This window comes from Podarcis liolepis (genome assembly GCF_965112155.1).
Source record: "Podarcis liolepis genome assembly, chromosome: 15".
In the NCBI taxonomy this organism is placed as follows: Eukaryota; Metazoa; Chordata; class Lepidosauria; order Squamata; family Lacertidae; genus Podarcis; species Podarcis liolepis.
Genome location: NC_139566.1, coordinates 18,218,198 through 18,230,549, shown reverse-complemented (window position 1 = coordinate 18,230,549; position 12,352 = coordinate 18,218,198). Strand labels below are relative to the sequence as shown.

The 12,352-nt window shown below is 48.2% G+C and overlaps 1 protein-coding gene across 3 annotated transcripts in view; it reads right to left on the bottom strand.

Annotated features, from left to right (window-relative positions):
- The window catches only part of TAF6L (TATA-box binding protein associated factor 6 like), an 84,753-nt gene that overhangs the window by 2,987 nt on the left and 69,414 nt on the right, over positions 1-12,352 (bottom strand). For all 3 annotated transcript variants that reach the window (XM_083478307.1, XM_083478305.1, XM_083478306.1), the window contains exons 2-10: positions 11,018-11,204; positions 10,059-10,145; positions 8,004-8,154; positions 7,444-7,494; positions 6,780-6,874; positions 5,677-5,751; positions 3,836-4,056; positions 1,724-1,856; positions 319-447 (exon numbers count right to left, since the gene is read on the bottom strand). In XM_083478307.1, coding sequence (XP_083334433.1) covers positions 319-447; positions 1,724-1,856; positions 3,836-4,056; positions 5,677-5,751; positions 6,780-6,874; positions 7,444-7,494; positions 8,004-8,154; positions 10,059-10,145; positions 11,018-11,164 — 1,089 coding nt within the window. In that variant the 5' untranslated portion in view covers positions 11,165-11,204. The remainder of the gene's footprint in view (positions 1-318; positions 448-1,723; positions 1,857-3,835; positions 4,057-5,676; positions 5,752-6,779; positions 6,875-7,443; positions 7,495-8,003; positions 8,155-10,058; positions 10,146-11,017; positions 11,205-12,352) is intronic.

The window sequence follows — 12,352 nt, the reverse complement described above, 5'->3', positions numbered from 1 at the left end:
GCAAACTGTTATTGCAAACAGTGCTTTCTATAGAGTAGGGGGCGCAGGGGATGAGTTTATGGAACCAAAGGGATGGTGGACCCAAATACCTCTGGATTAGACCATGGAACCCTTTGTAATAATAGATCACACACCCTTTTCCTCTTCCTTTTATTGATGCAGTAAAATTGTGTGGCTGCATCGTATATTTCCTTACTGGCAATAGCGACAACCTATTCTTATCACCCCTTTCTTTTTTTCTGTAACCCTGCTTGTTGTCAATGAAATTCAATTTTAAAAATGAAAAAAGTATCTCATACGGTATCAGCAGGGACTTACCAGGATGGCTCCATAGACTTTGTGCCCATCAGCCTTCACCTGAGCATTGGACACAGAGTAGTCATCCAGCACGGCCTGCAGGTTTGACCAGTAGGTGGAGAGGTGGGGATAGAGAACCCTCTCCACTGCCTGGGTGAGAAGAGGCGGAGAAACAGAGAGACAGCACAGGTCAGCTGTGCTGGCCACTAGGCTGGGGAGACACAGCCAAGAGGAAGACCTCTGTAGCCCCTGCAATGGCCAGGCAAAATCACTGCAGTGCGACTTACATGGAGCTGCCCTTCGGCCTGGTTCTGAAGAAGCTCTGGCTGGTGCTGAATGGGGTGGCCAGACTGCTGATGGGGGGCACCTGCCCAACAACACAGGTCACCAGTGTGGAAACACATGCACAAAATGCCCATCTGCTACTCCATCAAGTACTACCCTACAGGTTCAATGTCCTTGCATTAATTTACAAATCCCCGAATGACTTACATCCAGGGTACCTAAGGGACTGTCAAAACCCTTATATTCCAGGTTGATCGCGGACATCATCTGCAGGAGCATCGTTGGTCATTTCCTGAGTGGGCAAAGCTCATTTGACAATGACAATAAACCTTTAATCGAAACAAACAACAACAAAAATCCTTCTAGTAGCACATTAGAAACCAACTAAGTTTGTTTTTCGTGTGCATGGTCTCTAAGGTGCTTAGTTGGTCTCTAAGGTGCTACTGGAAGGATTTTTTAAATTTTGTTTCGACTACGGCAGACCAACACAGCTACCTACCTGTATAAATAAACCTTTAGTGTCATTGGCTCAGTCAGGTGGAACTCTCTGCCACTAGGAATCCAGCAGGCCTTTCTGTGCCAATCACTGAAAACTTTCCTATTCTGTCAGGCTTTTGCAGGCAGTTAAGAATACATTATTTCATCTACGGTTAGCGGTTTTCTGATTTTAACTTTTCCATATGGTTTCCGTTGTATGGTTTTATGTGAAACTGATAAAGATGGCTCTGATACAGTGGTGCCCCGCAAGACGAATGCCTCGCAAGACGGAAAACCCGCTAGACGAAAGGGTTTTCCGTTTTTCAACGCGCTTCGCAGGACGAATTTCCCTATGGGCTTGCTTTGCAAGACGAAAATGTCTTGCGAGTCTTGAGATTTTTTTTCGCTTCCCCCCCCTTTTTCTAAGCTGCTAAGCCTTTAATAGCCTTTTAGCAGCTAATCCGCTAAGCCTTTAATAGCCGCTAAACCACTAATAGCGCTAATCCGCTAAGCCGCTAATAGGGTTGCTTCGCAAGACGAAAAAACCGCTAGACGAAGATACTCGCGGAACGGATTAATTTCGTCTTGCGAGGCACCACTGTATGTCTAATGCATAGGGGTATCAAAAAAAATGTAATAAATAAAATACAAGAACACCAGTTACCTTCCATCCCAAGGCATGTAGCCCCACAACAGCCCCATAGTGGGAACAGAGCGGGCGGACGGGATCGGCCAGCACTTTCTGCAGCGACAGCAGGATCTGGTGATACAGGCCGCTCACCAAGTCACCGTGAGTCCTGAAAAAGATTTGCAGAGTATGTAGCATATATCAATTTGTGGCAGAAGCAAAAGAAGAAATGGGGGGGGGGGTTGGAAACAACAGGCAGGTCCCTGCCCCAAGGAGCCTGCAAACTAGCCCACCCAAGAGAGTCTTCTCAAATGGCTTGCTTAGTGAAGCACTGTTCCTTACTGTGTCTCCTCTCTCTTGGGTGGGCTGGATTGCAGTGGAATGTAGAGTCAGCCTCAGTTATATAAACCTGATTTGTCAGGATAGACAAGCAACATTTTAAAAGACCTTTATTTGCAAGACACTCGTTTGGGCACCATTGTTTTCTGCTTGTCAAGACTACAAATTCAACAGGACTTTGTTTGTTTGTTTTGTTGCTATTTTATTAATGTTGCTAATATTGTTTTATAGATATGAATGCTGTCGCTCTTTGTGAATCATATAATAAGATTTTTGGTGTAACTGTGATGTTTAGCTTATCTTTTAGTTGCTTTGTTAATAGTGTTACATAGATGGCAATTGTTTTATTTGTGATTGTTTTACTGATGATTTGTTCTGTTCTATATAATTTATGCTGTATTTGTTATGTTCCATTATGTTATTTTTATTTGTAAGCTGCTTTGGGATTTATTTGAATAAAAAGCAGCAGAGAAATAGAATCAACCAAGAGGATGCTAAAAGAGTTAAGGAGATTTTTCTGTCCAGGGGCTTGCTTGCTCAACCGATGGGACAGTGCACGTCTAGATAAAAGTACCATATTTTTCGCTCTATAACACGCACCTGACCATAACACACACGTAGTTTTTAGAGGAGGAAAACAAGAAAAAAAATACTCCTAAACGAAACAGTGGATGTATGATTTTTGTGGTTCATGCTGTGGCCACAGACATGTGATCTGACAGTGAGTTTGGAGTAGCCCAATGCAAAAATCCTGAGGATCCATGTGGATCCGTGCTTTGTAACCACGTTTTAAGTGGGGAAGGAAGGAAAAGCACTCAAGGGACAAGGAGCACGCGTGGGGTGGGTGGAGAAGGATGCTGCTAATAATGAAGAAGAGGGGTATATGGGGAGAAGGCTCCTCTCCTCTCCCACTTTGCTCCTTTAAAGCAAGCAGGCTCTGCTTTTCTTCCTCCTCCCCGCTCATCCCCGGCTTAGTGAGCTGAAAAACTTTGCTGTTATGTAGCGAGCTTTGCTCCTTTAAAGCAAGCAGGCTCTCTGTCCCTCTCTCCTCCCCACTCAGTGGCTCTTCTCCCGCTTTGCTGTTTCAAAGCAAGCCACAGAGGAGGGAAGGAAGGGGAACCATGGATCCTCTGCTCACGACTGCAGTAGATCCCCCCCGCCACCCGTAGGCATTCCCTCCATAACACGCACAGACATTTCTCCTTACTTTCTAGGAGGAAAAAAAGTGAGTGTTATGGTGCAAAAAATACGGTAAATATTTCTTCATGGAACACATTTGCTAAACTCTGGAACTCACTCCCCCAGAATGTCAGAATGAAGCCAGGGTGTGTGTATTAACCACTGGCTTTGGTGTGGCAGGAATATAGCCTACTGCCAAGGGTCATGTCTGTTCCTCTGTCCACGATTGCCTGCAACTCTATCCATGAAGCCAGGCATAGGCAAACACACCTTCCAGATGTTTTCGGACTACAACTCCCATGACCCCTAGGCTAGCAGGACCAGTTGTCAGCGATGATGGGAATTGTAGTCCCAAAACATCTGGAGGGCTGAGTTTGCCTATGCCTGCATGAGGCTCCCTTAAACTTGCTGATGACCGAATGTGGCCCCCGGACTTTTGCGCTAGATAAAATAATCGAATTGTAGCATTGGAAGGGACCCCCCAATGGTCATCTGGACCAACCCACAACTGGAAAATCCCTGACAGGAGGCCACCTGTTAAAAAAAAAAAAAGCAGACTCCACAAGACATTTCAATAGGTGACATCCCAAAGAGGAGGTGCTCCCTGCCCCAAAGGAGGAAATGGCGTACCAGAAGATGTGTCCCAGCAGCATGGCTGCGTAGTCACGCAGGGTCCAGTGATCATTGAGGGGGTTGATAGAAGCTGCCAGGGGTTCCAGGACGCAGTACATGACGCTGGCAATGAGGCTCTTGACGTAGGAGCCCAGGCACAGGTAGGGGTTCTGGATGAGGCTCTTGGCCACGTGCAGAAGGCGGTTCAGCTGCTCCAGGTCGTGGCTCACGGACTTGACCTGCCAGGGGATCCAGGAGAGGAAAGGAAGACTCAGAAGCCAGCCTCAAACCAAGCAGAGGACCAGGCCGTACATCACCCTCTGGGCAGCCCTCGGGCCTTAGCTGACTGGCACACAGCCTCTCCCTCAAGGGTGGGCACCCCTCCCAGCCTGGAGATGCCTTCCTTCCTACCTAACCTTACAGCGGTTGTAAACACAACCTCCTTCTTTCACTCCCACGCACATCGTAGGCCCCAAATATCTGAGAGGCGGCCTTCTTTCCCACAGTCCCTCCTAGGTGCCTTTGGATGGGTGATCAGCAGAGAGGGGCCCTCTTGGTTGTTCCACCCCACTCAGAAACTCAGAGGGTTGGTACACCCGCTCTGTGGCAGCTGCAAAGTTGTGGAACTCCCTCCCCACAGAGGTGAGCCCGGTGCCTTCACTACACAGCTTTCAGTAAATGTTGAAGACGCAACCTTTGGCATCTGCAGCGTGTGCTTTTAGGACCCAAGTTGTATTCTTGTAAACATAATACGTTTCAACTGTTTTTTGATTATGAATTTTATTTTTTCCATCCTTTCTTTAAAAAAAGAAAAAGAAAAGTTTTCCTCAGAATTTTCAATCATATATTTAATCTGGTTAAATCGAGCATCAAGGTATATTGATACACCAGCAGAAAATAAACTAGGTTTTAAATTGTTGTAACCCATTCTGGGAACTGCTAATAATAATCCATTCTCACACATAATAAGCTTCGGGTATTTGAAGACGACCATCATATCCCCTCCCTGTCTCCTCTTCTCCAGGCTAAGCATCCCTAGTTCCCTCAACTGTTCCTTACAAGATGCTGTTTCCAAGCCCTTTATCATTCTGGTCGCCCTCCTCTGCACACATTCCAGCATCTTGTAAGTGAGCTGAGGTTCATGCCAGCTTTCACAGAAAGTGCCACTCCAAAGAACATCTACAGGTCTCATACCCAACCAAGTGGGAAGGCCTTGTGCTGGTTGTTGCAGAAGCCCTTCCCAAGGGGTGGGGAGAAACTGGGCACTTGCCACTCAACTCGGCCTAGGACCCTCGTATCTATGGGACCGCCTCTCCTGGTATGCCCCACGGAGGACCTTAAGGTCCATAAATAGTAACACCCTAGAGGTCCTGGGCCCTAAGGAAGTCAGATTAGCCTCAACCAGAGCCAGGGCCTTTTCAACACTGGCTCCGGCCTGGTGGAACGCTCTGCCTCATGAGACCAGGGCCCTGCAGGATCTGATTTCTTTCCGCAGGGCCTGTAAGACAGAGTTGTTCTGCCTGGCCTTTGGCTTGGAATCAAATTGATCTCCTCCCCCTCTTCCTTTCTCCTTCTGTGATGGAACTCCTATTTGGGGACTTCCCTGGCTTTTTTTCTGGCCTACGTAGGACCAGTCTGGATAGTTGGCCTTGGTGAAGATTTGACGTTTTCATCCCCAAAAAGTTTTTGATTTGAGTTTCTACTGAAATGAGGCTGCATTTTAATGTTGTATTTTAATATTGTTTTTAAGTTGTATTTCAATCAATTGTTTTTATACCGGTGTTAGCCACCCTGAGCCCGGTCTTGGCTGGGGAGGGCAGGGTATAAATAAAATTTCATCATCATCATCATCAACTCACCCCACTCACAACATAGACAAAGTAAGGCAGGAGAGCTGCAATCTTTGAGTTGGTTTGCAGGTCCTGAAGAGCCACCTGAGCAGGAAGGAAGTGGAAAGGTTAGGGGGCTGGCAAGGTGGGGGGCAGAGGCTGGTGCCCTTAGGTGGGCGAGACTTAATTCTGCATGGTTAAAGCACCATACTCCATAAGAACGTAAAAAGAGCTTGCTAAATGGCTCAAGCAGGCCAGCATCCTGTTCTCACAACCAGATGCCTGTGGTGAAAACCGCAAGCAGAATTCAAGCCCCAGAGCCCTCTCCCTTCTTGTGGTTCCCAGCAAATGGTATTCAGAAGCATTGCTGCCTCCCGACAGCAAAGGCAGAGCACAGACATCATGCCATTGATAGCCTTCTCCTTCATGAATTCACCCAATCCTCTTCTAAAGCAAATTAAGTTGGTGACTCCAATCACGGCCTCCTGCAGGAGGGAGTTCCACAGTTCATGCTCTGTGTGGGGAAAAGTACTTTCTTTAACCTGTCCTTAACTTTCCAATGTTCGGCTTCATTGGATGACCACGAGCTCTAGTGTCACGAGAGTGCTTGGTCTGACTCATAGCTGAGTACTGATTCCCAGTTCATGCCCACTCCTTTTCCCTTCCAAAGGAAGTAATCATCAATGGAGTCAGGGCCTGTTGCATCCTGGGAATAAATGGAATGGGCCTCGCTCCAATTATGATGGTGTGAAATAAAGGATATAAGAAAGAACAATGATACACAAAGAGCCCCTGCTAGCTGGGGCTAATGGGAACTGTTGTACTAAACTACTACCGAGCTAGGTTCAAGGCTCTTGTATTACTTATAAAGCCCTGAACCACTTAGGTCTTTTCTATTCCATGGTTGGCAAACGCCGGTCGGGATGCACTTCCAAAACTCCAGGCCGCAAACCCAAATGCTCCCCAAACCACTCTCATCACTACTTTGCACTTGACCTGTCTGAGGTTTCGCCCAGACCAGAAAATGTCTGCTTCTTCCTTTTTATCTGCCCAGCACAATTCTGCTCTCTGATTCCACCTGTGGCCCCAGCCGTTGCTTTGACTGCTCCCTCGCCCCTCTGCTCATTGCCCACCTTCATCAGCTGGGGGTCGTCCCCTAACACGGCCCGGGTCACGTGCTGGTAATACTTCAGCAGGTCATCTGTCAGGGCTGAGACGGCGCTGGGCACTGGAAGGATGAGAGGGAGAGATTTGTGGGGGTTGTAGCAGGTGGGGGGAAAGGAAGCAACCAACAAACAGGGTTCCTTTCAGAAACAGCAGTGCGCTCCATGTGGGGCTTCCCTTGCACTTGATCCGGAAGCTGCAAAATGCTGCAGCACAGGAGTGAGACCTGAGGTTTATCACCTCAGTCCCACACAGTTCAGCAATCCATTACTTCCTTGTCGCCTAGGCCTGTGGAGCAGAAGGCCGGGGCGCTTCAACTGGCCACACAGAGCCAGGGCATTTATCAAACTGAGGGCCACATTCCCTTCTGTGTGACCTTTCAAGGGCCATGCGCCACTATTGAGCGGGTCCTAATATACCTAACAAACTTGTTTTTGCAAGGCAGAGGGGGAGGGAGAAAGACATTGATTTCCTTGGAGGAATGGTGGGGTATAAATGTAATAAACAACAAATTACAAAAACAACTACATTAAAACCTGGAATTCATGGGGGGGGGGGAGAAGCAGGGTCGTTGTTGTTGTTGTTGTTGTTGTTGTTATTTCAAATAAATACAACTAAGCAAACTGTTCTTACCAGAGCCTTGTGGTTCCAAGTTTCCTTTCCCATCTAGGTAAGAAACATGAACTAGAAAGAGAGCAAAGAGAAGAGGGTCCATGGTTTAGCTGCTCAATCCAGCCTTGGACTACTGCAATGTGCTGTGCATGGGGCTTCCCCCTTGAAGGCAACTCAGAAACTTCTATTGGTCCAAAATGCAGCAGCCAGATTACTGCCTGGGGTTCCATTTAGATCTCAAATAATCCATTGCTTGAAAACAACTTGCACTGGTTGCCAGCCTTTTTCCAGGCCCGGGTTTAGTACTTTAAACCCGAAGCAACTCAGGCCCCAGATACCAAAAAGACAGCCTCCTTCTCTGCAGATCCTCTCAGGTGCTAAGGTTGGTGGAGGGGCAGAGCCATTTTGGCACCAAAGGCGAACCACAAAATGGCGGTCTTCCACCTTCCCTGCCAGGTAAGAAAGGGTGGGGACATATCTACGTCAGGAACAAGAGGGGAAGACAGAACTACATTGGGATCTGCTGCCTGGGGCAGTCGCCTCACCCCTTTGCCCTGCACTCCCCACCCCATGAGGCCTACCTCTCACAGCTGCTTCAGCACAGCCCTTGGGGATGTTGGTGGCCAAAGCCAGCTCCACCAGGTTGACCTCACGATCCTCCTGGAAGTACAGTTCGCCGTCCTTGATGGCACGGAATGGGAGGGCGTCCTGAGAGCCATAACCACACACTGCCTGCAACAGATTGGACACCCTCAGTCTCTCAAGGCCGCCAACCTTGCAAAGCAGCCACAGGAGCAGCCGCAGCAGACTCATTCTCTCTCTCACCCCCCCCCCATTTCCTAACTGGCCTGCCAATCAATTAAAGAGGACCCCCCCCACACACACACACACCGTGAGGTGGCTACTAATCTGCCTGGTTTTAGTAGATAACATGAAAGGCTTTTTGGGTCAGGCCAATGGCCCATCTAGTCCAGCATCCTGTTCTCACAGTGGCCAACTGTTTTTGGGAAACCTGCAAACAGGTCCTGAGCACAAGAGCCAGATCTCCTGTCCTGTGGTTCCCAGCAAATGGTATTCATAATAAGAATAAGTTTTATTTATACCCCGCCCTCCCCAGCTAAGACAGAGCTAAGGGCGGCTAACACCAGGTATAAAAACAATTGATTAAAATACAACTTAAAAACAAGATTAAAATACAACATTAAAATGCAGCCTCATTTCAGTAGAAACTCAAATCAAAAACTTTTTGGGGATGAAAACGTCAAATCTTCACCAAGGCCAACTATCCAGACTGGTCCTACGTGGGCCAGAAAAATGCCAGGGAAGTCCCCAAATAGGAGTTCCTTCACAGAAGGAGAAAGGAACAAGGAAAGAGGGGAAGGGGATCAAGTTGATTCCAAGCCAAGGGCCAGGTGGAACAACTCTGTCTTACAGGCCCTGCGGAAATAAATCAGATCCTGCAGGGCCCTGGCCTCATGAGACAGAGAGTTCCACCAGGTATTGAAAAGGCCCTGGCTCTGGTTGAGGCTAATCTGACTTCCTTAGGGCCCAGGACCTCTAGTAAAGGTAAAGGGACCCCTGAAAATTAGGTCCACTCGTGACCGACTCTGGGATTGCAGAGCTCATCTCGCTTTATTGGCCAAGGGAGCCAGCGTACAGCTTCCGGGTCATGTGGCCAGCATGACTAAGCCGCTTCTGGCAAACCAGAGCAGCGCACGGAAACGCCGTTTCCCGCCAGAGCGGTACCTATTTATCTACTTGCATTGGCATGCTTTCGAACTGCTAGGTTGGCAGGAGCTGGGACCGAGCAACAGGAGCTCACCCAGTCGTGGGGATTCGAACCGCCGACCTTCTGATCGGCAAGTCCTAGGCTCTGTGGTTTAACCCACAGCGCCACCCGCGTCCCTTCCCGGGACCTCTAGGGTGTTGCTATTTATGGACCTTAAGGTCCTCCGCGGGGCATACCAGGAGAGGAAGTCCTGTAGGTACGAGGGTCCTAGGCCTGAAGGGCTTCAGAAGCATTACTGACTGCAAAGGGAGAGCACAACCACTGTGGCTAGCAGTCATCGATAGCCTCCATTAATCAGCCCATGAATTTGGACATCCAATGAATCTGATGGCTGAAAGATAAAAGAAAATACTTCTCTGCACAGAACATAGTTCAGCTACGGAACCTGCTCCCACAAGAAGCAGTGACGACCAACAGTTCAGGTGGCTTTAAAATCCATGGAGAAAAAGCTAATCAATCCATGGCTGCTACCCATGATGGTTATCCTCTGCCTCCGTTGTCAGGGGCAGTAAATGCTTCTGAACACCAGCTGCTGGAAACTGCAGGACGGAAGAGGGCTCTTGTGCTTGGGTCCTGCTTGAAGGTTTCCCAATAAGGCACCTGGTTGGCCACTGTGAGAACAGGATGCTGGACTAGTTGGGAACTGGCCTGATCCAACGGGAGCTTGTGTTCTTATGCTCCTTTGCATCCCTCCAGCATGGGCAAAAGCAGCATCTTAAATCATTCTAACTATCAAGGAGCTTCCTGGCTTTTAGCTGCCACCAAGAGGGAAGGTGTCCAGAGAGGGGTCCATTTGGGGCCAGCCGATTTGCCCAGTTCTCAAGAAAGCCAGGCCTCCTGGGTTCACCTCGACATTGCTCCAGCGCAGGGCGCGATTGAAGTCCTCCACCGTCAGCTTTCTCCGTTTGGTGTGTTTCATGAACTGGGAACTGTTCTGAAAGCGAGAGGGAAGAACATACAAAAAGTCACATCAGATGAAGTCAGGTCCTTGGGATGTCTATCACGGTACTGTCTGCTCCAGGTGTGCCCCCCTCCCCCACTGTGGACCTTCAGGCATTCTTAGACTACAACAGGTTGGGGCTGATGGGAATAGTGGTCCAAAATGACCATGCTGCCCACAACTGATGGGAGTTCAGATCCAAAATATTTAAAGGGCACCAGGTGAAAAAAGCAAGTGAATGCAGTATCAGCATACATTGTTGGTTCCCTTGGATTTATTACATATATATCTACATTTTAAAAATGTATGTTTTTTATGTCATTGCTGGTTTGATTTCATGTTTTTCTTTTTTAACCTAAGAAATGGGGGAAATTGGTAAAGGTAAGGGACCCCTGGGCGGTTAAGTCCAGTCAAAGGCAACTATGGAGATATGGCGCTCATCTCACTTTCAGGCCGAGGGAGCCAGCGTTTGTCCACAGACAGCTTTCCGGGTCATGTGGCCAGCAGAACTAAACCGCTTCTGGTGCTACGAAACACCGTGACAAGTGCCAGAGCACACAGAAACGCCATTTACCTTCCTGCCGCAGCAGTATCTATTTATCTACTTGCACTGGTATGCTTTTGAACTGCTAGGTTGGCAGGAGCTGGGACAGAGCAAACGGAGCTCACTCCGCCACGGGGATTCAAACAGACAACCTTCCGATCGGCAAGCCCAGCTGGCTGATCAGTCACCAAAATAGTGTCCTATTGGCAAACTGGGGCTGGGAAGGAGACAGATCGTCAACAGCAGGAGGGATGGAGGGTGCAAAGCTGGCCCCTCTATTTCCCAGAATCCTCAGGACTGGACCCACTACAGCCTCCCTCACCTGAGTGGCTTCTCGCAGGCGGTAGCAGACATCTTCAGCCAGGAGGGAGGCCACCTCGTCCGTCAGCTCCACCCCAGTGCTCTCAGCCATCAGCCGCACCGACTCCCGCGGGATCTCCACAAAGCGGCGCTCCTCCCTATCCGACATGGCTGTGGCAGCTGGACAGGTAAGCAGGCTTCACTGAGGCCTACATTAAAGAGAGGTTGAGCATGATGCAAGAGAGAGACAGTGGGGGTGTAGTGGTTGGTGCCAGACTAGGACCTAGGAGACCAGGGTTCAATCCCCACTTGGCCTGGAAGTTCACTTGGGTAACCTTGAGCCAGTAACTGCGTCTCAGCCTAACCTACCTTATGGGGTTGTTGTGGGGATTAAATGGGGAGGGGGGATTTTATTTATTCGATTTTGCACAATTTATACACTGCTTGACTGTAACGGAAACCTCTAGTTTACAAAAAAGAGTAAAATTCAAGATAAATTTACAATACTGTAGTTTAAAAACATACAAAAAGTTTTAAAAAATTGAAATTCACATTAGCATTTCTAAGCATCTGGGAAGGGTTAGAATGCTTTTGGCAGGCACCAAAAAGAATACAGTGAAGGTGCCTGTTTGGTATCAGTAGAAAGGCAGTTCCAAAAGGTAAGTCCTGCCACACTAAAAGATCAAGATCTTAGAAAGGCTGGACAGGTATTATGTGGCACTTGTAATAGTGCCCATTTTGCCAAGCAAAGCAGTCAAGTGGGTTTATATGGGGCATATGAATGTGGCCTTTGTCTGACAGCCTATGTACCGAAAGGCTCAGTGACAATGAATCTATCTTTTTAAGTTATTTTTATTTCATAAAGTGTATCTGCTGCTTGATTGTAGAAGAACTTTCAGAGTGGTTTACTAAAAAGAATCTATTGTGCATGTATATGGTCCCAGGTTCAACTCCCAAAGGCATCTCCAAGTAGGGCTGGGTTGAGATTTCTTGAATGAAACCCCTGACAGCTGCTGCCAGTCAGTGTAATAGACAATTCTGAACAATCTGACTTGGTACAAGGCAGCTTCTGACCTTCCTGACACCTTGCCCTGCCAGTGTCTGCAGTAGAACTGCATCTGGGAAACTACCTGGGCTCCACCACAGAAGCAAAAGGAGGGGGGGAACCACAAGAAAAATAATAATAAAAATTTGGGGTCTTAGGTTACAGGCTACATATGGTATGAAGGCACCCCAGGCTGCCATCATTCTTCCACCTCAGCAGGGCATGGTCTATTTACTGCCTGATTGTGAAATGGAGACCCCATCATGTGATCCACATCTACAATGTTGTGAGTGACAGGAAAGGAGGAAGGTG